At 37.3% G+C, this 26667-nt stretch overlaps 1 protein-coding gene across 2 annotated transcripts in view; it reads right to left on the bottom strand.

Moving 5' to 3' along the window:
* cacna2d2a (calcium channel, voltage-dependent, alpha 2/delta subunit 2a) overlaps window positions 1–26667 on the bottom strand; it is a 241092-nt gene that overhangs the window by 126156 nt on the left and 88269 nt on the right. For both annotated transcript variants that reach the window (XM_059328728.1, XM_059328729.1), the window contains exon 4: window positions 533–592. In XM_059328728.1, coding sequence (XP_059184711.1) covers window positions 533–592 — 60 coding nt within the window. The remainder of the gene's footprint in view (window positions 1–532; window positions 593–26667) is intronic.

Below are 26667 nucleotides of genomic sequence, written 5' to 3'. Positions count from 1 at the left end.
TGCATGCATGTTCATGGGGCATTTGAGTGTTTCGCAAATTTGAGAGTCAGTGGAGCACGCAGGTTCACAAACACACGCAGTCAAACACACACAGACAAGAGTAATACAGTTTCTCTAGTTTTTTTTTTTTTTTTTTTTATAATTTCAAGAGCGGATCTCTTGTGTTTTAAAGGTCAGCTGCAAGAGAATGCAATGTTTAACTTGCTGTGGCCTGTGAAACAAAACCGACAGAAGGCTCTTAGATAATACTGAACAGCATGAAAAAAAAACAACCCAAAAAACATAAAGGTAATTATAGCGTGCCTTCATACATGTACTTGTGTGTCGTTTTTTTTTTTTTTTTACACTTAAAATTCTGTTTATTACCACGTTGTCTCTGTGATGCTGATCACATTGTCATTATAGAAGGGAAAAAAAGGGGGAAAGAGCAAATACAGTGGAAAGATAAACCAGTTTGCCTGGAAAAGAAAAAGGAAAAAAAGGAAGAAGAGGTCTCGGAGAAGGAGAGAGAGGAGCAGGTGTCCTACTTTACCGTCACACCGTCTTGCCATACATGCTCCCTCTGCAGCAGCTCCGCCTCCTTGACCAGTTTCTACAAGGAAACACAAAAAAGAGCAGTGTGAGTGTCAGAAGTCAATAGCACATTGATTTGTGTGTGTGTGTGTCGGTGCATGTGTGACAGAGAGAGACAGACAAATAGATGGAAAGATGGGGACGGTGACCTTGTTCTTTACAAAAGCTGCTACAGCTGTAAATTAGCTGGGTAATTCACAGGATGAGGGGGGCCAACACCAAGAACACTGTTCTCCTTAAAAGGACCAGACCCAAAATAAAAAACTGCTTGTCACTTGGTGACCCAGATAAACAAACAAACCAGTGGACTTATTGACATTAAAGACACGTTAGAATCAAACTCAAACAGGAATTTTTATCCTTATACATATAAAGTTTAACTGAGGGAATGTATTGAAAGTGTGGTTATACACTACTGGTCAAAAGTTTTAGAACACACCAACTTTTCCAGAATTTAATTGAAAATGATGCAGTTTTCAATGCACATTTGCAACATTTAAAATTCTTTATTGAGCATGATGGTGTTTTGAAAGTAAAAAAAAAGATTCAAAATCACATTTTATGTTGGACTATAGGACTAAAAAAAGACACAAAATGACCAAAAAAATACACAAAATGACAAAAAAGACACCTAAAGACACAAAATGACTAAAAAAAGACACAAAATGACCAAAAAAAGACACAAAATGACAAAAAAAATACACAAAATGACAAAAAAAGACACCTAAAGGCACAAAATGACTAAAAAAAGACACAAAACGACAAAAAAAAAAGACACAAAATGACTTACAAAGACATGAAAAGAATTAAAAAATGGACAAAATAGCCCAAGACTCCATAGAGTTAAGTTGTTAACCCATTTCTTGTTCCCTGAAAAAGGCCTACTTGTATAATTCTGAAATGTACATTATTTTTCAGTTTTGGTTAAGCTTACCTTTTTTTATTTACCTCTGGCAGTTCACCACTTACCTTTGTACCCTTTCAAGCTGTTCATTTGACTTGAACTGCTTGAATTTCAATAAAAAAACTGGAAAAATTGGGGTGTTCTAAAACTTTTGACCGGTACTGTATATTGCTGAGGGGATAATATATTTATTTGTGTGACTGACAGCTGAGCTGGCAGCAGTATGAGACACAAAGTAAACAAACTTGTGGTGTTAACAAGGCGAGGAACAGGCCGTTATTATCAGTGGCACTGAGCTAGATCCATACCAGTCCAGATCCATACTGACCGATCTGACATTGGCAGGTTAGTTTAAAGCCGTGTGTACTTTTCCCTGCTTTGTTTGCCAACAAGCCGGAAAGATATTTGTCCATGCATGTATAGATAAGAGGCAGACATTAGCTAGTAAGGTCATGTTTGCTGTCAAGTGTCAGTGACATGTTTACAGTTCAACATATGTGGTTTGAATATATACCAGTTCCTGAATGGTACTTTTTACTAAACCAATTTTATCAAATCCATTTAACCCATAAGAACCCAGACCCAGTTATCCATAAAGGAAAGTTATGGGGGATATATCACAGACCAAGTGAACCACGCAGAACATATTTATGATGTGGGTTTTTTTTGGTCATTCTGTGTCTTTTTTTTAGTCATTTTGTGGGTTTTTTGTGTCTTTTTTTAAGTAATTTCATTTTTTTCTGTCATTTTGTGTCCTTTTTTGGTCATTTTGTGTCTTTTTTAAGTAATTTAGTTTTTTTCTGTCATTTTGTGTCCTTTTTTTTGTAATTTTGTGTATTTTTTAAGTAATTTAGTTTTTTCTGTCATTTTGTGTCTCTTTTTTTAGTAATTTTGTGTCTTTTTTAAGTAATTTAGTTTTTTTCTGTCATTTTGTGTCCTTTTTTTTGTAATTTTTGTGGTCATTTTGTGTCTTTTTAAGTCATTTTGTCCGTCTTTTTTGTGTCTTTTTAAAGTAATTTAGATTTTTTGGTCATTGTGATACTGCCTCCAGCGGCCCCCAGGTAATTTGAGTTTGAGACCCCTGTTCTAGAATATTTAAAGTATTTGTTACATGGGTGTCACCGTGGGTTCTTATGGGTTAAACAAAACAAATGACACCATGACACATTACAGTACAAATATTTAGTTTTATGTCTTATCTCCTTTACACCCAAGTGAAAAATACAACAACACACAAACTTGGGCTCGGTATCTGTGTGTAACATACAGTTTTTACAGCATTACAAGATCTTGGTACAAGTGTGTTGCATTCTTATTGGCTCACTGACGCTTTTAGGATTTACTCCTTAGGTATTGAAATGTGGTATTGAATGACAAGGCATTTTTCCATTCTCTATGCCAGTAGTTATCAACCTTTTTGAGACGCGACCCCCAATTTAACATGCATGTTGTCCGTGACCCCCGCTCTCTGTACAGAATCTCACACGCACAGTTCAGATCACCCAAAAAAGAAACAAAATGACCAAAAAGGACACAAACTGACCACAAAATGATCAAAAAAAGACACAAAATGGCCTAAAAAGACACAAAATGACCAGAAAAGACACAAAATGACCCAAAAAAGAAAAAAAATGACACAAAAAAAGACACAAAATGACCAAAAAAGGAAACAAAATTACCAAAAAAGACACAAATTGACCACAAAATGATCAAAAAAAGACACAAAATGGCCTAAAAAGACACAAAATGACCAGAAAAGACACAAAATGACTAAAAAAAACCCCACAAAATGACCAAAAAAAGACATTAAGTGACCAAAAAGACTAAAACACATTAACACATGAACACTTTAACACAGTGGAGACAGAGCTGACTTCCAAAATGATTTGGCGACCCCCAAAAATCATCTCGCGACCCCAATTGGGGTCCGGACCCCAAGGTTGAGAATAGCTGCTCTATGCTATGGAGGCAACTCTGTCGGTGGGTTTATATTAAGAAACTGTGAATGTTCTGTACCACACTTGTTTTTATTGGAATACCTGAAGTACATAATAATCGAATAAAAAAGTTTTGAAAAAAATAATTCAGTACACAGTCCTAAACATGACAGAATATGTATGTGCACATATATAATATGCAGACATGTTCATTGGTTATATGCATCAAAGTTCTCCATTTACATACATGACAGGAGACATGACATTCAATCCAATTACAGGTGACATTTTGTGTTTATACGTTATTCTGAATTATATGAAACTGAATATTCTCATCTCAGGCTGCTATCAAACACCACTACCCGCTGATGTTGCCTTAAAAAATGTGCATTAGCAGTCTAACATCATTTACCATGATGCAGCCGGGGCTTATCACTGGAGAAGCTTACACTATGTAGGCTTCTCATATAGGAAGTCATCCAAGTGGCAAATATGGTGCCTCAGATCCTGCTTCCCTCTCTACAGCCCCCCCCCCCCCACACACACACACACACACACACAAATTGGCCACAAAATGATCAAAAAAGACACAAAATGAAGAATAAAGACACAAAATGACCAGAAAAGACACAAAATGACTAAAAAAACCCACAAAATGACCAAAAAAAGACATTAAGTGACCAAAAAGACTAAAACACATTAACACATGAACACTTTAACACACAGAGCTGACTTCCAAAATTATTTGGTGCCTCAGATCCTGCTTCCCTCTCTACAGCACCCCCCCCCCCCCCCCCCCCGCCACAAAGTGATAAAAAAAGACACAAAATGACCAGAAAATACACAAAATGACCATAAAAGACACAAAATGACCACAAAAAGACACAAAATGACCCAAAAAAGACACAAAATGACCAAAAAAGAAACAAAATTACCAAAAAAAGACACAAAATTACCAAAAAAAGGAAACAAAATTACCAAAAAAGACACAAATTGACCACAAAAACGATCAAAAAAAGACACAAAATGGCCTAAAAAGACACAAAATGACCAGAAAAGACACAAAATGACCCAAAAAAGACACAAAATGACCAAAAAAGAAACAAAATTAGCAAAAAAAGACACAAAATGACCAAAAAAAGGAAACAAAATTACCAAAAAAGACACAAATTGACCACAAAATGATCAAAAAAAGACACAAAATGGCCTAAAAAGACACAAAATGACCAGAAAACCCACAAAATGACCAAAAAAAGACATTAAGTGACCAAAAAGACTAAAACACATTAACACATGAACACTTTAACACACAGAACTGACTTCCAACTCTCTACAGCCCCCCCCCCCCGCCCGCCCGCCCTCTCACAACTCAGTATCTAGGTTCCCGCTGGCCTCTAGGGGGCGATCTTGTTCTCGTCCCAAAATAGTGTGATCAGCCGTAAAGTCCCAGGGCTATGAAATGACTAACCCTATTTAGACCCCTGCTACAGTATGAGCTCATTCATTTGTGGAGCTGCACTGAAGGAAACAGTCTCAGTCCCACCATGGGAGGCTTTTTATCTACCAAAAACACACAAGACATAAACTCTCATTATAGTAAAAGCTGTCCTATTTCTATTAGGAGCCCCGCCCACCTCATCTCAGCTGACCCTCCCACTCAGAAACACACACAATACTGCTCCACCTCCACTCAACACACACACCAGGCCCAGAATATCGTCGTACGGGGACGTTAGTGGAGCATAATGGTTTAAAGTATGTACATAATGTGATATCACTCACCCAATTTGTGATACATAATAGCTGGATCATTCTGAGTCCTCTGTGTCTTTATGCTTTTGCATTGTGCTTTTAATCACCTGAACAAGCCTTAAATAACAACGATAAGATTTTATTCATTTCCTAATGAGACAATAGGCGACTGAAACAATTAAATGAGGATCTAATTAGCCCAGTGAAATTATTACCAAAGAGTCCATTAGAAAAGACAGTAATTGCGCGGCTTTTCGTAAGAGAGGGTCAGTCTTCCTAAAGGGCAGCGCCACTGTGGTAATCTCTTGGTGAAACTACCAACACTACATTTTTCAATTAGGGATAAACACTGAGCAGCTGAACAATAATCTCACTGCTCTCCAGCTCTGAGATTAGCCTGAAAAATGAAAGCCATATGATTCACAACAGCTGGAATATGTAATCATTAATATGCAAAGTTTCTTTTTGAAGACGTAAAAAGTAAGTTGCATTTGTTTGAACTGTTTCCACACACTTTTTTTTTTCTTTCAACCCTCTGCCATGATCTTTGATCTAGCTCCTCTTTCATCCCCTTGGCTCAGTCTTTTTCTCAGCATTTAATCTGTCAGTAAGAATCTCTACTTTGTCCCTTCAGAAAATCCATTTCTCTCCCCCTGAGTAGCACACACATCCTTTTTTTTTTTTACTCCTCTGTTTCTCCAGCTGCCTCTCCCTTGGTATTTTTCCTCCCTCTCCCCCTGGTAGGCCACCATTTCTCTGGGACCCTATCTCTTCGCTAGCAGCTTAATGCAGTCCCCCTGCTCCAAAACAGCCATGTGTCTTCATGTGTCTTTCCTTTCTCTGTGTTGGCCCAGATGGATGGGCAACACAAACAGCCAATGAATCAGAGTGAGAGATGTGGGAAGGAGGGGGGCAGGGATATATCATCTATGCTGGTGGCTGGAGCCCAAGCAGCTTAGAGCACTGGATGAGCATAGTGAGATCAGCAGAGTACAGCACAGATAAGCTTGGTACAGGCCCACACAACACAGCAAATAACACTACAGCACACAGGCACAAAGACACCAGAAGAGTTGACAACATGAGCATGGCGCTCTAATGTTATTGCCATTGTAACCTTGACACAAAATGCATCGCATGTTGGACCATTTGTCACTGAGCCTTCAGGCAAGGTCAAGAACCATAAACACAACTCTGTAATGGATAGTGGCATGTGAAGTGCCTGCACAAGGTCCACAGCCTTAAACAACACACAATGGAGTGTGTCGTATATATGCAAACACCGTACATAATGGTGCAGGTGATGGTGACCAAAAAATACACACAATGACCAAAAAAAAGAAACGATATGATCAAAAAAAGACACAAAATGGCCTAAAAGACACAAAATGGCCTAAAAAGACACAAAATGACCAAAAAAAGAAACAATATGATCAAAAAAAGACACACAATGACCAAAAAAAGAAACAATGTGATCAAAAAAAGACACAAAATTACCAAAAAAGACACACAATGACCAAAAAAAGAAACAATATGATCAAAAAAAGAAACAATATGATCAAAAAAGACACAAAATGACCAAAAAAGACACACAATGACCAAAAAAAGAAACAATATGATCAAAAAAAGACACAAAATGACCAAAAAAGACACACAATGTCCAAAAAAAGAAACAATATGATCAAAAAAAGACACAATATGACCTAAAAGACACAAAATGACCAAAAAAAAGACACAAAATGGCCTAAAAAGACACAAAATGACCAAAAAAGACACACAATGACCAAAAAAAGAAACAATATGATCAAAAAAAGACACAAAATGACACAGGAGGAGGAGCTGGTGCAGCCCACCAGCAGCCTGGTGATGTCCAACAACCCTGACGGTGAGAAGCCGAACTCTATGACTGTGAACTCACAGAGCAGAGGAAAAAAAGAAAAAATAAGGCAACACTCAGCATGAGGCGATTAGGATCTTTAATATTCATAACTGTTGAGTTTGCTCTGTTCCAGAGGGGAGCAGTTTAATCACTCGAAGTCATGTTATTTCTAGGGGAATGACAGCACACCAGGGACGGACAGCGTCATGCTGTGGTGAGCGCCAACTCGACACCGGGCCGCCGTGTGATTGCTGCCGCGGCCCGTTAGGCCCTTCCACTGAGCATTAACTTAAAGGGCACTCGACACACCACATTGTTGTCTGTGTGATCTGGAGGGACACTCAAAACAGCCCTACAATGTGTGTGTTTGAGTGAGAGGGCACTTGAGAAAACACGACGCGGTCTGTACATGTGATTGCAGCCTTGAGTCGAGGTACTCAACATGTTCCAAATGACCCCCTCAGCTCAGTTTCTGGGAACGCTTAAGTCACCTTGGGGACCAAAAGACTGTGAAATGACTCTGCTGAGGTCACTTAACCTTCTCAGAGAGACTAACGCTGGGAGGGAAGACCCTCAGTAAATTTTACAATGATTGGCTGCTGTGCACGGTGACAATCATAATGGTAAGCCAGTAAGCTCTTTGGAAAAATGATGTCTAAATATAGAACAGCTTTCTTAAGGGTCCTTCCCACACTGTTGAATTAAACATTCAGAATCACTGCAAAATATATTTTTTCTATATCTGGAAGAAGCATCAGCAATGGCATGTTTACCAAGAGGCAGAGTATCATGATGCAGCAAACATATGTGGCCATAGGCTTTCAGTTTCACCTTTCATTCTGGATTCATACAGGTGAAACCCACAGAGACCAATGTATTGTGCATTAGAGAAAAAAATAATAATACTAACCATACTAAATATAAAATTTAAAACATGTAAGAATACTAATAGATGAAAAAATATCCTATTTTCAATGCCGGGGATTTTTTTTTTGCCATGCTCTCAAAAAGAGGTATCAAGTATTGCTTTTTTGTCTGTTTTTTTGTATCATATTATAACATTATAGATAGATAGATAGATAGATAGATAGATAGATAGATAGATAGATAGATAGATAGATAGATAGATAGATAGATAGATAGATAGATAGATAGATAGATAGATAGATAGATAGATAGATAGATAGATAGATAGATAGATAGATAGATAGATAGATAGATAGATAGATAGATAGATAGATAGATAGACTTTATTTATCCCAAGCTGGGAAATTACAGTGTAGCAGCAGCATTACACACAGAGACAATAACAACACAATTAAATAAAAAGAACAACCTAGGCATATTTCAAGCAATAAAATATAAAAATACAATAAAATACAATAAAATGTAATGTAAAAATAAAAATAAAGTGTCTAAAGAAGGAGTATGTATTAAGGAGTAGAATAGAATTCCAGTGCAGAATAAATATGAATATGCAGTATAAAAATAAAAATGTTTGTGCTATGAAACAAATAAGGTGCAATGAACAGAATACTAATAGATGAAAAAATATCCTATTTTCAATGCCGGGGATTTTTTTTTGCCATGCTCTCAAAAAGAGGTATCAAGTATTGCTTTTTTGTCTGTTTTTTTTGTATCATATTATAACATTATGGTATAGTACCAATCTTATCATCACAGACATTGCAAGGAGGGTTAAAAGTTGAGTGAAACATTTTTTTTTTTTCAATTGGTGCTGACAAATTCATGTTTCATCAACATGTCAGCAGTGTGTCACGGCCTTCAGAGCTGCTCAATGTGCTGTAGCGGTGCAGAGAGGTGCAGTGTCATGCAGCAGTTAGTCCATTAGGGGGCAGCAGACTGAGCGGAGCACTGAGTCCCAGCAGCAGCAGCAGCAGCAGCAGCAGCAGCAGCCAGTGGAGCCTGTCAGAGTGAGAGCAGTCTGCTTTAAGCTCTTCATTCTGTCTTCTCCACTCGGCCGGGATTAAGGCCAATCATAGAAATCACTGAGTCAGAACCGTCCCACAATAACAGATGGAGGGACTTTCCACTCCAGAATTTTAAAACATCACAGACAAACTCACTTTCACTTCGCCTCGCACCCTCGCCACTACAGCCGCCGTCCCCCCCCCTACCGCCACCGCCACCTTTCATTCTCTCGCCATCCTTTTATCTCTCCTCTTCGCTGGGCTGTTTTATCCTGCCATCATATGCTGTACTCCATTTCTCTCCATCTGTCTCAGTTTACTGCCCTCAAACTTTCTCCCTCCTCGAACGCCATATTAATTCCAACAACACGGTCACAAACCAACTTCAGAACTGTTTAATTGACTCCACAGAGCACAGAACTTGTCAGTGATGCAGGGTGAAATGAGGAGCTTGAGAACCTGTGACTTGTTTTTATTGCTTGCATCAGTTACGCTTCCCTCTCAGCGGTATGAATGACAGAACCTGGTCTCACAGAAATCCGTGGAATAGCCACGGATTTCGCTTAACTCAAAATCCGTGGAATAGCCACGGAATCGCTCAAATTTCCGTGAAACTGACACAGATTTCGCTACAATGCAAGTTAATGACAGTCATATCCCGTGGCTATTCCATGGATATTTGTTCCTATTGGTTTGTTCCAAGTCACGTGACTTTCAAGGTCCCTGCAGTCAGAACAAAAAACATGGCGGACAGTTCTCTCATTTTTAGTGAAAAAAATCAATATTTTGACTTAGTTTCTGCATAAAAATGAATTTTGATCACATTTCTAGCGAGAAATATATGTTTTATTTTCTAAATATTCACTCAGTGAATGTATATAATCACTTTGTGGTGAAGATCTCGCCAGAAAAATATGAGAATTTTTTCTCAGAGAAATTTGAGCGATTCCGTGGCTATTCCACGGATTTCTGTGAGACCAGGTTGGAATGACAGGACTTCCTATTTCAAGTTGCACTAACAAACCACTGCCATCATAAGAACAGGCTCTCCTTTTCAGAGTGGCCAAACAATGTTAAAGTCCATAATGAGGAGGAATAATGACCCTTAATTCCAGGTCCCTGGTTGGTTGGCGACAGGCAGCTGGGTATTGTAGTCCTTATTAGCCAACTCTGACAGAGGATCTGCATGGATGGGTGGGAGACCCTGTCTTTGTGCTGTGATCCAAAGCACCCCGTGGCAGGCCTGTTTGCAGAGGATGTGTGTGTAGTGCTATTGTAGCATGTGCTGAGATAATCCCAGCCTTTGTTTCTCCCCCCGATAATCTTCCCCCTCCACAAATGGAAATGTTCACACTTTCTTTTTTGCCTTTTCCCCCACTCGTAGCTCTGCGTTCCCAACTCCGCTCTGCTGTTTCCACGGAGACCGGATCTGGAAGACGCGAGCTGTCACCTACCCGCGGCAGCAGCAACTCACCAGCTTTTCAAAAATCAAACACCAGCTTTCTGCACTCCACACAGGCCCACAGAAACACCATGTTTCGACTGTAGATTGCCAGCATTGTGCTGAGGCGTCTGTGTGTAGTTCAATGGGAAAAGAAAGGCAGCTGTCTTTACTTTGAAACAATACAGTAGCTCTCTGCAGCAGCTAAACTCCCTCATTACGGCTCTTCAGAGCTACACTGAAAATAATCGACCTTGATCATAAGCTCTTGTGTACTAATCAGTCTACTTCGAACTTTATAAAATGGATGTAATCAAAATACGATTATGTTAGAAGCAATGTCACGGGAGAGAACGAGCTAATCTAATATACTACTGACTGCTAAAGTATCTCCATAAAAACAATATTAATTCTCTTCTAATTGGGCCACTTTTTGTTTCATTTGAGATACTCCATTCAAAATAATATGCATTTCGCTCATTAAACCACAGCCTTTGAAGCTAAGTGGCAGGCTCATCATAGCACAGAACGGGGCCAAAGACCATTGTAATGCACATTATCATTCACTGGAGCAACTAGCATTGTAGATTCAATTAAACCTCCTATGGGACGATAGCTACAAACAGCTTTAGCACATCATTTACTCAGGCTCACATGTACACACAGGTCACGATGCACACGTATCCAGAGTGGATTTTAAAAACGTAAAAGGTCAGACAAGGTCGCTGCAGGAGCATCACAGTGGGTCAACAGCACATAGATCTGAATGCTCGCCGGTAGCCCAGTGTCCTGCATGCACGGGCCAGCAGGGGGCTCAGGGTGAGCGTGCAGGCGGAGCAGTGTGGCGACGGGGCCAGGATCAGCTCGCTGACATGTGGGTGTCTGGCTGGTTGGGTTCACTGTCCATTGTTTGACAGATAGTCACAGACATGCCCAAACTGCTGCCCGGCCTCTCCTGCTGTTACTGGCATCAGTCAGACCACAGAGACAGAGTGAGAGAGGAAGGGAGCCTAAAGGCGGCATTTACAAATGAAAAAAATAATTCCGACGTCTTGTTTCTTGTTTCTTGCAGCCCCATAAGGCATCGACCTTGCAGGTGACTGAGAAGGAGAACGTTGCATGCATAGCCATTGTCTGGAACAAGCCATGACTAAAAATAAATAAGTCAAAAGAAGCCATGTGACATTCCACTACACTGTAAAAAATATTCTGTTTAATTTACGGTAAAATACCGGCAGCTGTGGTTGCCAGAACTTTACCGTAAAAAATACAGTGAGTGGGTTTTCTACTGTAAATTTAAATGTAAATATCAGCTAAATCTGTCATTTAGACTGAAAAATCACTTGCCATTTTATCCCTATTGTGTCTCTTTTTGGTAATTTTGTGTCACATTTGATAATTTTACGTATTTTTTTGGTCATTTTGTGTCTTTTTTTGATAATTTCATGTCTCTTTTGGTCGTTTTGTGTCTTTTTTTTGGTCGTTTTGTGTCTCTTTTGGTCGTTTTCTGTCTTTTTTTTGGTCGTTTTGTGACTCTTTTGGTCATTTTAGGTCCTTTGTTAGGTCCTTTGGTGTGTTATTATTTTTAGGGTAGTTATGTCCTTGTGACATTATGGTATTTCTCCATTCATTTTAAAAGAAAAATCTAATATTTTTTACAGCAAAACTGTGTTTTCTAAAGTTTATGACAGAAAAAAGTAAAAGTTTTGTGCTATTCTTTGATTTACGGTAATTAAAAGTGTCTACTACGGTGATATTACATTTTTAATTTCACGCCCTATTTCTGATATAATTTGACAGTGTTTTACTGTAATTTCTACAAACTTTTTTTACAGTGTACACTGTAAAAAATGTCTGTGGATTTTACGGTGAAAAACTGCTAAACCATGACAGTAAAAGACCGTATAATGATCAATGGGTTAATTCAGTTTCAGTCACAATGAAACAGTGTATGTATATATCAGCCAAAACAGTATTTTTTACAATAAAAATAAAAATAAAAAATACATTACTCCACTGTAAAATACACTGCCACCATGTTCATAGCAAAAATATACTGTAATATATACATATATATATATATATATATATATATATACACACAAGCCATCATTTTTGCATTTATTTTTTGTAAAAATACTTTTTCTCACTGTTAAATGTACTAAACACCATATCTCTAACAGAAATATACTGTAATATTTAATGGTAAAATCTTTAATTTATGCGGCATTTATAAAGTATTTTCTTGTCAATTATATGGCAGAACAGCGTTTATTTTGATGGAAAAACTTTTTACTTTTTACGGTAAAATATGGAATAAAAGGGCAATCTTGAACGTGAAATTAACAGTGCTTTACCGTAATGTTACAAAAAGTTGCACCGCATTTATTACGGTAAAGTTCTGGCAACCACAGCTGCCGGTTTTTTACCGTAAAAACAACAGTTTTTTTTTTTACAGTGTAGGAAGAAATGGAGCACATGACTGCGCTTTTAGTTGCTACATCTGTTAACAGGTGTGTGCGATTGCCTGGATGACCTGCTTGTTTCGCCCGCCTCCTCAGCAGGCTGAGTGGGGAGGAGCAGAGAGACACAGCAGCAAGATGCAGGGCAAATGTCTCCTTGATCGGAGGGGAGAGGAGATATACACAGACAGCAGAGAATGAGACTGAGAGCTGATGCGTGCACCCAGCCACTCTATCTTTCAGCAATCTGTTATTTGTGTCACATCTTGACAAAAACCCTAGTTATGCCAAAACACACACATTATGAAAAAACACACACAGGAACATACGGCAGGAGCAGGAGAAGAATGGCTGAAAGTCCTCAGCATCTTGTTTGGAAGCCAAGCATGACAGCGTATGTATGTCGTCTGTTTAAGTGCTAACTTGTCCTCCCTTAACCCTTTATCAGGAAAAGAACCATATTTGGTAACTTGAGCGGACATCTAACATCTAAGGTCTCCTCATAGAACCTCATGGATCTCTACATCACAGATAGTGATAGTGATCTCTATATATAGAGATACAATTTCTTATTTTTTAAGTGTTGAGTATCAGGGGAGAGGCCTAGATAAGTATTTTGTACTTCACCCTACTCCCTTTTTGTTTTTTCAAACCAAAATGATATAAGGAAATGCATATTGAATATTAAGTTAACTGGTTCTTATTCTTATCTTATTACTTAAACGGGGCAGATGCATGTGGGTCATTTCAGAATTGCGGGTACATTTCGCGTCTCCCAGGAAAACCTTTGATTATTTCCCCCTAAAAAAGTATTTACTGGATCTGTTTTAAATAATATTGCTAATTATATTGAATGTTCCCCAATAATAATGATTGGTGTGTATTTTAGGCACAATTTATATGTAAAATATTCATTAAATGATTCCTACCCACCAATTATTGGCTGTCTTCAGCTTGTGATTCACATGTTCATATTGAATTAACATAAAATAATTCATTAAAATTAGCAGTTTTTTTGTGCTAATTCTATAAATACTTATACTTACAGTTGCACAGAGTATTTATTTTCTGTAATACATGGGATTTCAACATTAAAAATATATATTTTTTATCTGTCCCTATGATCCGGTCAACTCTGTTATCGCCGTTATAAAACCACATAAAAAACCCTACAGCATTCAAATAAAAACATGTGACCTGCACCCAGTGATGTCACTTCCTCTTGCAGAGAAGATTTGGAGGGAACTATGGGATGTTAAACTTTCTCTCTCATTAACTTGTACAAAATGTTGAGAAAACACCAACAGTAGATTAATTAAATGTCAAATCTGTTACTATGATATTCTAGTGAATCTGTCAGTCATTTTTTTTAAAACAATTATATGATGAAAATTCATAAAATTATGGTTTTATTCATGACATGTGGTATCTGGTTTTAAGCTAGCATGTGGAGCTAAAGCACAAAATGGTGGAAAATGTCAACTCTGTTATTGTCAACTCTGTTACATGTTTCAAAATTTCAATGATAACAGAGTTGCTGTTTTTGGCCTTTTACACATAGTTTGTCAACTCTGTTATTCATGTCAACTCCATTTACATAGGCGTCAACTCTGTTTCTCACAGTTTTATTTAAAAAAATGTGAATTAAATATGTTTTATTGTTGACAAACTAACCAGAAGCTGTGTCATAATTAACATTCTCACTATACATGAAATTTCAAAGCGTTTCATTAATTTTTGGAGCAATATTTAGAGAAAATCCAAACTGTCTTGGCAACTTTCCAATTAAATGTGTCAATGATTTTACTCCTGAAAAAAGAATCTTTATCTTAGAAAATTTAAAGTTGAATTAGCTGATGTAAAGACAAAAGTTCTCTTAGGAAAGACATGGTTTTAAACTGTATTACATTTGAGTACTATACATATTTACCCCAATTTGTCTGCAACAGAGTTGACTGATTTTACTGTCATTACGATGATTTTCAGATTAAATATTTTAAATCTTACATGTTTAAGCTTGGCAAATGCTGGAAGTGTTAAATTTAAAGTATTCTCTATGGGAATTAAAAAGGTTTTATGGAAAAAAATGAAATAAAATTCTTAATTTTTCTAAACTTCAAATGTACCCGCAATTCTGAAATGGGCCATGTATATGTATAGGGCTTTATATACTGTATACTGTAATTTCCCAGCTTGGGATAAATAAAGTACATCCATCCATCCATCTATCTATCTATCTATCTATCTATCTATCTATCCATCTATCCATCTATCCATCTATCCATCTATCCATCCATCCATCCATCCATCCATCCATCCATCCATCCATCCATCCATCCATCCATCTATCTATACTGTATGTGTGTAAATGTTTATATGTTTATATGTACATCTGTTTAATGGTGTCTATGTGAGTATGTGTATGAATATGGTTATGCATCAAGCCTACGCTATTGTAGTTTATGTTGGGGTTTTTTTGTTTGTTTTTTGGTTCGAAAAGAAGAATTAATAAAATGAAAAAATGTGACACTGTGGCATCTGACCAATCAGTAAATCACACAAGATTCAAGCTTTCCTTTATTGTCATTGTATTAAAAAAGTATACAACTAAATTTACGCGTGCTTATGCGTATGCGGAATGTCTGAAAAGACATTCAGACATTACGCATATGTAATAAATAGTCTAAAAAGATAATAAATAGTTTAAAGGTAAAAGATAAAGTGGTGATGGATGCAAATGATTATTGTCTATTTATGGTTACTGTGGGAGAGACTATAATAAATATAATAATAATAATAATAATAATAATAATAATAATAATAATAATGACTCAATTGACCTCGATTTGCAATCTAAAAATGAAACATATTTGCAAAAATTCTTGTAATATCCTCCAATAAAACTTCAGGGTTGACGGTTTCAATTTCCAGGAGTGCCCTATAAAGGGTTAAAAAGGACTCAGTGGAAAAAAAAACTGTAAAAACACTGACTAAAGCAGTTTAGTGCTTTAAAATTAGTATTTCTCCAGCGCTGTTGAGCTGCTAACGCTGCTAATGCTGCTAATGCTGCTAACGCTGCTAACGTTTCCTCCATAACTAAAACATATAGCTTAAAAAGTGTAAAAATTTGGTTTTAAACAGGAAAAGAAGTGAACCATAACACTGATGCACATGCATCACGGGGACATGATGCCATTGGCAGGTGGCCAGATGAACGCTAACGGATCGCTATCTTGATTAAAATGATGGATTTCTCTTTGCACTTTATAATAATATAGACAAAAGAACATCTAGTAATATTAATACATTTTGACATGTGAAAGTTACATAGTATACCTTCAATACATGAACACGTGTACACATTAGGACACACTCTCAATCACCCCGGGTCACATATTGCAATCACAATAACTGTACACTTCAATCAGCTGAACAGAGCCACTAATCAACATGCAATCAATTATACACTTGTTTGTTTTTTCTGTGCCATTTCATTTGGCAGCTCCGACCGGCCGCTGAGCTCTGATGCAAATACAGTGGGAAAGGGTCAGACGTGTGTTGTTGAAACAAATGAGGAAATTAAAGATTTTTGAGGATAGAGAGGGAATCCCTTTTTTGCGATTTCCCTGAATATTATTTTATCCTAAATACAAAATGTGTGATCAGTGGTTTTGTCAGGGCAGCAATCAGCAAAACCATTTCCAATTTCCACCAATAAAAACCATTTCCAATTCATAATCAAAAGTCAGCCCATTTTCAAACAAAATGGCAGACTTTCACTTTCACAGTACAGTGTTGGTGTCCCGTGTGAAAATGAATAATTTTTTACGTAACTTGTGCTTTTTTTCCCGCAACTTACATTTTTAACTTACGGTTTTAATGTAACGTTCGTGGCTCACATTTTGTGAATCACATTTAAAAAAAAAAAAAAATAACTAAGGTTTTTAAAGTAACCAACGGTAGTCATTTCACCCTCTTAATTACTTCACTTCCGGCGTTTACTTACATTTATTTGCTTTTTAAACTGTCTTTTATAACTCCTTACACTCAAAAAAATGATTCAAGCCCTTCTTAGATGTGACACATTCATGTATTGTTTGTCTAATGAAAATATATCAATTAAAATCAAATCAAAAGTAGTTCAAGAAGTGTAACCTAAAATGTATTAATTGACTCCCCTGTCCTTCCCTTCAACCCAAAAAGAATGACTTTCAGTTTTCCAATTCTATGTTTTTAGGTTGAACAAACACAATTTCTTTATTTTAGCTCTCCTCGACATAAATGAGTTGAGGTAACTCAATTTAAAAACAATACATACATGTTTTTAATTTGAGTTCGACCAAATGTAAAAAAGTGAGCTACATTAAATCAAATACATTATATTGCATCGATGCACTTGTTTTGAGTTGCGGCTACATATATTTGTTGGATGGAAATTCTACCCACAATTTAATTGAGTTCATCCAATGAGTTATTTTTTTGAGTGTATCAGATAGTTTTTTGCCCTAAACCTAGCTCATGGTTTTGTAGCATAAAGTGACAGAAACTGCAACCGCCAAACGTACATGTATGTTGAATGATGTGTGTGCTATTTTTAGATCTCTCCACTGTACCTGAGGCGTCTGGATGGTATTGACAATCAGTCTATTCTGTCGTTTGGGCAGTCTGTGGCCTAGACCAGCGGTTCCCAAACTTTTTTAGCCGTGCACCTCCTTCTATGTCCCAACCGTGTTGACGCACCCCCAATCCCCCACACCTTCAAAAAAAACTAAATGCAATAAGCTTTTTTAAAGCCATATTAAAGGTGGCATGTTTAATCATGCTCAAATGAGGACACGCATATAATAAAATAATCACCATCACAACAATGCGGTCTCGCATTTGAATTAACCTGAACACAGTTTCAATATAATGCAACAAAGTTATGCGCAAGCTTCCACTTTTAAGAGCAAAGAGGATGATGACAGGCTCAGGATCAGAGGCAGAAAGCACATAAGTCGGGAAAATGTTATAATATTTTGAGCCGCGTTGAACAAAAATTGCAGCAAGTTTAAATGAGCGTGGAGCTAAACAACCCGTCATCATAACAGGCTGGAAACATGGAAGAAGATAACTTCTTCTACGCTTCATTTTAAGATGAAGTGCATTTTGAATAGCCCGCATTTATTTATTAATAATATTACAGTTTTTGATTTTACATTTTACAAAGGAAATGTTTATTTACACTTCTTTATTGTGTGGGGGAAAAAAATTTAATTGTGTAATTATCAGACCGCCATTACATTTTTTATCTCGCGCACCCCCAGGGGTCCACGCACCACACTTTGGGAATCCCTGGCCTAGAGGTTAGGAATCGGGCTTGTAACTGGAGAGTCGCCGGTTCGAATGGGGTTAGGTACCTTTAGCAAGGTACCTAACCCCAGTAATGTGCTGCCCACTGCTCCTTGCATGATGTGTTCACTTGTGTGTAATAAAGGGTTAAATGCAGAGGTTGAATTTCCCCATTGTGGGATTAATAAAGTAATCTTCTTCTTCTTAGGTTTGTGAGCTTGTTGGGAGTTAAATGAGCAGGTTAATATCTGGTGAGTTTGATGCTGTTTACTATGTCGATAAAACCAGCTAGCTAGCTAGCTAGCTAGCTGGTTCGATGTTGGACCATGAGAGAGCTACATACACAGGCGCACCATGCTGTTCTGTCTGATGTGCTTTGCGAAGGCGTTTCTGAAGCGGCTGCACCTGAAGTGATGCATCTCAGTGTAATTGTAGCCTACAATGGATAGCAGAATCGACCATTCTGGCCGAGATGGCCAGGACGAAAGAGAGCGGTTGGAAAAATAGAGAAAAACCACAGTGGGAGGGAAGCACATGATTTCTTTTTTCACAAACCAATATTATCTCAGTCCATCAGCTTAGCAACCTGCCTCGCCCCGCCACAACACAACACCGTCTGCAATCCAAGGGCAAACAGTTTATTTTCGCTGTCCATTTTTTGCCCTTTACTTCAATCATCCTCCCTCTTACTTTAGATTGCTGATAGAATAATGAAAGGAGGTACACATTCTGGGCTTAAAGGAGGGGGGTGGGGGTATTATTCAACTAAAAGGTCATGACGTGTTACCAAAAAGATGTTTTTTTACATCGTGCAGATTTACCTCGCCCCCCCTCCCCTCCTCCACAGAGAAAGTGTATGGTATCTGACAAAAGCCTTGTCAAAGTGCCAAAGAGTCCTGTGACAGCAGCTGGTGTTTGACAAAGTGTATCATTGACAGTGTGTGGCCAGGCAATTGTTCGAGACTCCACACATATGCACACATGAGTACACACCTTCAGTCATAGTCATCCATGCACACACACACTTACACTTTTGCGCACACACACACACGCCCTATAAAGTATTCCAGCAGACATAAGAGAGGAAAAACATGCAGACACGGCCGTCTCTCAAAGCAATTACAGCAGATTGAAACCAAATTAAATTTGAAGCCTAGAGCAACACCAGCGACTGAACGTCTATGACAGATATGACAGGGGAGGAAGGGGAGCGCTGCGGGCCCAAAGGGTGGAGGGGATGTTGGGGAGAACGGCAGGTGTGGGTCACAGAGAGCTACTGGATAGAGAGCAATCACAGGCAGAAGTAGGGCAGAGAGCTGGTCCCATGCAGGGAGCATGAGGAGTGGTCTCTGCCATTTCATCAGATGATTTTGCATGTTTTAGCCCATTAACTATAAACTGAGTCTTCTATATGTTGCTGCTGACTGATTTCAAAAGCGCACCATATGTTTTAAGAGTGATTTGCTACCTTTAGGGCAGACGCTGGTTTGTTTCAGTACGGAGACTTGGAGAGCCTTTACTTGTCAAAAGGAAAAGAGAACTGTTGACCACATTTAATTTAGGATTGTTGTTGTTGTTTTAGTCATTTTATTTCTTATGTTGAAGAACTTGTTTGCTTTCTCCTTTTACTGGCTTATGTAATTTATCATATTTCATATTGTGTTGATTATTATTGCATTTTGACAGCTTTAGTTACTTTTCAGTTGGAGATTTAACATGAAAAACTATGATCGGTTTTAAAGATGTTTATAAATTAAACCTCATAACAGTATATAAGTATATTAAGTAGTTAAAATGAGCCTTATCTGGACAACAGTAAAACGCTGCTTACATAAATGCATCAAAAATAATAATCCAATGATATATTTGGAATATATATATAACAATGTGAGTGGGGCCATTCTGCATAACAAGTACTTTTACTTTTGATAGTTTAAGTACATTTTAATACTGATACGTTTTTAAATACAGAACTTCTACTTGTAGTTGAGTAATTCTGCAGTTTTGTATTAGTACTTTAACTTCAGAAAGGGATCTGAATACTTCTTCCACTACTGCTGTTAAAAACATCATTTCTATATGTTACTGCTGACTGATTTCAAAAGCGCACCATATGTTTTAAGAGTGATTTGCTACCTTTAGGGCAGACGCTGGTTTGCATTTGTTTCAGTGCGGAGACTTGGAGAGCCTTTAAACTTCCAGGCAATCCATCACAGTAAATGTTTTGTCACCTTTATCATAATGCTCTGACATCCACAACGAGAGAGTCTACCGCTGAGCAGCAACCTTTTAAATGCAACAAATGACCAAATGCACGCTATCTCTTTTCTTTGGTTTCCACACTCAAAAAAATAACTTGTTCCCAGAACGAAATAAAATTATGGAAATAATTTCCACCTAAATAAAATGCTTTAATTTAGCGAGAAACAGTTTTGTTGAGTGAACAAAATGTAAATATGTTGGGTCAACATGATGTATTTGCATTACTGTTACTTAATTACCAGTGGTCAGTCCAACTAGATTTGTAAGGGTAATTGTAACATACTAACATAATTTTCTTGGGCCATTTAAACGTGTATGACATTATTAAGAGTTACTTTAATTAATAGGGTCGTCACAACTACTTTTTAAAATAGTGAAGTACATGAATTAATTGTGCTGAGCCAACAAAACAAAGTTAGGTTGAAGTGGTTTAGCCTAAAAGGTTACCTTTATCATATGAAAATGAACATAAGTGTAATTATTCAGGAAATAAATCATTTGTAAACAGAGTATTATATTCAGCAATTTAATTAGGTTGTTTTAACATAAAGTACTCTAGTACATTTTAAAGTGTTGCATTTTATGCTAAAACTACATGTTTTAAAACTGTTCAAGCACAAAACATTTTATTTAGTAGAAGCTACATTGAGTGCATGTTCGCCTCTTGTTTGTTGTATCTCCTGAATGCTGTGCATTTCTGCAGCAGTGATAAGGATATAAAATAATACTAAAAGCACAAATTGTGCAACACGAACAATTAATGTGAGTTGATTTTAATAATGCAATAAAATGAATATAAATCCATGGCTGAAAATCAATCTAAAACATATGGTATGCTTTGTGAAATTAACAGGAGTAATGTAAAAAAAAAAGAAAAAATGTGATTTGCAGTTAATGGACTAAAACATGCACTGATATGTTTCTTTCGGAAAAAAACATGCTGTGGTTTACATTGTCTGGCCATGAAGTGAACTTTATGCAAATTATGTTAAATATAGCATAGCTTGAAGAATTATACAAATGCAATGAATCACAGAGAAAATAATAAAATGTGAAAAAGAAAAACAGCAACATTACGTCCAATTAAAGGATTTTTTTTTTTTCCGCAGTGATCATCACACTGGAAAATGATACCATGTGAGTGGAAATATAGCATAATGTGTAGAGCGTTTGGCAATCACAAACATGTGCTCGTTACAGGCATACAGATTAGCTCACTTTCCAGTTCTCCAAGAGATATCATTTCTCCATTTTCATTATTCTAGTCCAAGAAATGACAGGATTAGTTGTGGCGGCTTTTAAACATCTGATGTTATCTTCCTCTCCTGGGTGAACAATTAATCCCTCTCACTTCCCTTCTTCTCATCACCCTCTCTCTCTCTCTCCCCATCCAGGCTTCATCTCGCCTCCATTTTCGCTGTTCCTCTCTTTCTTCTCTCCCCCCCCCACCACACTGTCTATCTCTCCCAGAGGAGATCTTTTTTACTAGAGAGAAATGGAGCTAAGTGCCCCGACATTTAAATACCTACAGAGTGCTGTGGAGCTATATGAAAGCACAACGTGACGGGGTTTCTGTAAGCACTAGTCACTGCTCTTACAGTCTTTTTTTCACTATATCTCAGCTTTTTTTTTACCCTCAGATGTGCATAAACAGCTGGGTATAGACACAAAAATGTGAAATGATCAATTATCTCATCAGTATCGACCATGAGAAGCACACTGTAAAAAAAAATCTGTTTAATTTACAATAAAATACCGGCAGCTGTGGTTGCCAGAACATCACCGTAAAAAATACAGTGAGCGTATGTAAATGTAAATATCAGCAAAAACTGTAATTTATACTGAATAATCCCATTACTTTTAGAATAATTGTGTCATCGTGGAATTTCTCCATTAACTTTACATGAAAAATTTATATTTTTACAGCAAAACTGTGTGTTTTCTACAGTTTATGGCGGTAGAATTTAAAGTTTTTTACTATTCTTTGATTGACAGTAATTAAAAGTATCTGCTACGGTGATGTACAATGTTTAATTTTACGACCTATTTCTGATGCAAATTGACAGTGTTTTACTGTTATTTCTACAACATTTTTTACAGTGCAGGTAATAATCGGTTATCGTATCGGTTTTAAAACATCCATTTCGTGCATCGCTAACTCCAAATGTAATCTGTCACCCTTTATGTCACTGACTTACAAATGAAGCCGCTTGTTTTCACTTTGTGCAGCATAACTAGCATGCTAGCAGGTTTCATATGTAAATGCAAACAACATCTGGCTTACAATGTAAATGTTTGATCACTCTGCTGAGGCTCGTCCTCACACAGTGTACACTCCTCGCTCACCTGAGACGTGATTCTCTGAATATTCAGCCAGCGGATGATGCTCAGCATTCATAAGTGCTGCGAGTGCTGGAACCATAATGAAGTACCTCCAATTTATAAAAATATCCACACCTGAATACATAAAGGGACAGGTATGAAAAAAAAAATGATCATGATGCCGATTTGCTTCCTTCCAGTCCCGTCTCGTCTTTCTTTTCATGCTGTCACATGTGGATTGAGCGTGATCTATTTTCTGAGCTGATGATTCACTCCAGTGACTGTATGCTTGGTTGTATTTTATTAGTCAAATATCATCTGGTACTTCCAAGAAGTACACTGTAACATATTGCTGTAAGAAAACAGCCAAATTGTGACAGTAACATGCTGTTTCCCCATTAAAAAGGTATTATACTGTAGAAAACAATGCATTCTGGGCAATATTTGTTGGTAGCTTGCTGTTTCCCATAAAATATACACTGCAAAAAAATAAAAGTTGGGTGAACTCAAAATTTCAAGGCAACAAACTTCGATAAAATTTGAAGTTGGACAATTAAACAAAATATTTTAAGTTTTGTTTTTGAGTTTGCTCAACTCTGAAATCAGATTTTTGTCAACTCAATTGTGAGTTGTACTAACTTATAATTTTACATTGTAATAACTTTTAATCCTTACTTCTGCTAACTTCTGCAATGTGCTGAGTTGGCACGATTGTAACGCCGCTATGAAATGTCAGCTAATGTTGCGACCACAGTGAGTTAGCATTGATACGCTAATGGCTACTCTTGTAGCTGTAACAAGCAGCGCCGCTAGCATCAGTTAGCCATTAGCATCAGTTAGCTGCTAGCATCAGTTAGCCGCTAGCATCAGTTAGCAATTTCTTAAATGTATATGAATTTTATAATAAGTGCAATTAAAACTATTAAACTATTAATTTAATTGGTAAAGTAAGTATATACTTACATTAATGTACCATCTCTTTGCCATTTACAAATTATTTAGTTATTTAAAGATTAATACATTATGTATTTACCATTCTAAATGGTCTATAGATGGTTTATAAATGATGATTAAACATTAATAAACTGTTTACCATTTATAAATGATGGTTATTGTAAAGTGTTACCCTAAAGTTTATCAGTTTGAACATAAAAATATACAATCTTGGTGCAGTTTTTAATTGTATATATGCCACAAAGGATCTGCAGATAATTTAATTCTGTATGAATTACGCTTTAGACAAAATATATTTCAGCTTTTTGGAATCAGGGCTGTGGATCCCAGGGACCAGGTGCAGTGTCACGGTTACTGCATTATCACAGATATACACTGAGACAATTATTGCGGATGGTAAACTCACTACACAGTGGTTTTAATATGTCTCGTTATAGAGAAGAATTGTTTTGCTTCATGCTGACCATGAGAATAAAGCCGTGCTTAGGATAAATGAACAAGACAACAAGACATAGAGCTCAGGGCAAACAAGGCCTCATCAGCCTAACAAGGGAGAAAACACACACATTCGACACGTCCTCCACTAAAATAGTCCATTTTAATCATATGCATGCATGTACCGACTCAGAAGCACACACACACACACACACACACACACACATATGGCTCTCACCCAGTGCAAAGATGCACAAAAGCCCTCCACATACATCTATTTTTAAAGAACTCCGGCACTCAGCATTGTTGAAGGGCAGAGAATGAAAATATCTTATTTAAATCGCTCCACAAAGAACAAACTCATTTTGGTGAAAGCCTCAAAAACACAGCCGCTGCCTGCTGTTGTATCCAGTATCATTATGGACTAACATTGGTCAAAGATTATACTGTGCAGCTTCTTCTGTCTGTCTGTATAAAGGCAATTTACTAGATGGCATTTTCAGTTTCTCATTACCTGAGTGGTATACACTGTGTGCCTTTTATCTCACCTGTAACGTGCTAAACATATCTCCTGTTAAGGAAACAACACGCTGCCAGAAAGACGGCTACATAATATAAAGGAGCGATGTGGAATATGTAAAATTACAGAGAAAGCCCTTGCGGGAGAGTAAAAAAAAATAGTGGAAGATAAAAGGAAAGGAAGGTAGATGGATTTAAGAATATTAAGGAAGCAAAAGTGTGACATAGGAAGGAGGGAAGGAGGGAAGGAGGGAGGAAGGCAGCTCTGAAGCAGTCTAACCTTGACAGAGAGCATCTTCTGACAAGCATCTGCCTCCTGTAATAATTTAGAAATAATCTCCATCCACAAAGGCCCAGCAGTCTGGCAGAGCAAATGCTCTGTGGCTGATCGATCACTCCGATTCAGCCAGCTGCCGCTCTCTGTGTGCGCAGGCCCAACATCGATCTCAGGCCTTCCCCTCCTCCCTCTATCCCTCTCTCTCTCTCTCTCTCTCTCTCTGCACAGAGTAGGATTATAAAGTGAGGAAGAGGATGAAAAGGTGAGACTAGAGATGGGAGTAGTGATGCCAAACTGAAAAAAAACAAAAAGGGATATAGAAGAGAGATTCAAAGGCTAAAATTCAGAAACTATAATACGGCCGAGTAAAAAGAAAACAGTTAAAGCTTTTGAAAAAACTTTGATAACAAAGCAGTGGAAACATCCCCACAAACTACAGTACAGTATAGTACAGTATAGTACAGTGGAGCTGACAGCTTGAGTTACTTTTCAGTTGGAGATTTAACATGAAAAACTATGATCGGTTTTAAAAATGTTTATAAATTAAACCTCATAACAGTATATTAAGTAGTTAAAATGTTAAAATGAGCCTTATCTGGACAACAGTAAAACGCTGCTTACATAAATGCATCAAAAATAATAATCCAATGATATATTTGGAATATATATATATGTATATATATATCTATATATATATATATATATAGATATATATATACAGTACAGGCCAAAAGTTTGGACACACACCTTCTCATTCAATGCGTTTTCTTTATTTTCATGACTATTTACATTGTAGATTCTCACTGAAGGCATCAAAACTATGAATGAACACATATGGAATTATGTACTTAACAAAAAAAGTGTGAAATAACTGAAAACATGTCTTGTGTTTTAGATTCCTCAAAGTAACCACCCTTTGCTTACTAGAATATAAGACATGTTTTCAGTTATTTCACACTTTTTTGTTAAGTACATAATTCCACATGTGTTCATTAATAGTTTTGATGAATCTACAATGTAAATAATCATGAAAATAAAGGAAAAACATTGAATGAGAAGGTGTGTCCAAACTTTTGGCCTGTACTGTATATAACAATGTGAGTGGGGCCATTCTGCATAACAAGTACTTTTACTTTTGATAGTTTAAGTACATTTTAATACTGATACGTTTTTAAATACAGAACTTTTACTTGTAGTTGAGTAATTCTGCAGATTTTTGTAATAGTACTTTAACTTCAGAAAGGGATCTGAATACTTCTTCCACTACTGCTGTTAAAAACATCATTTCAATTAAGATTGATCCTTAAGTGACAAAACCTGCCTTTAGGAGATTGTGGTTTGCAGACTGCATCAGGCTCTGCTGCTGCTAGCCCACCATGCTTTGTCTCATGGCCAATATCATTCAGCAGGAAACTATTTCTTTGAGCTGAGAGTTTTTGGAGGTGGCCACCCGGCTGCAGGAGGAACACACAGCAGCACACAGACACATCCCATCAACACATCCAATTACTACTCAGCGTTGTGACAGCATTAACTGCCATTGTGCATTTGGCCCCTAGCAATTAATTGACTTTTAAATAGTCTGCCATTAGCACCAATTTAAATGAATAGATGTACTCCTCCGCCTTCACTTAGCATACTTTGCCGTGGCTGCCCTTAAGAAGCAGCTCCACGGTGTCATCTGAGTG

This window comes from Centropristis striata, chromosome 3, assembly GCF_030273125.1.
Source record: "Centropristis striata isolate RG_2023a ecotype Rhode Island chromosome 3, C.striata_1.0, whole genome shotgun sequence".
Classification (NCBI taxonomy): Eukaryota; Metazoa; Chordata; class Actinopteri; order Perciformes; family Serranidae; genus Centropristis; species Centropristis striata.
Note: the sequence above shows the minus strand (reverse complement) of the source record. Positions and strands in the feature narration are given on the sequence as shown.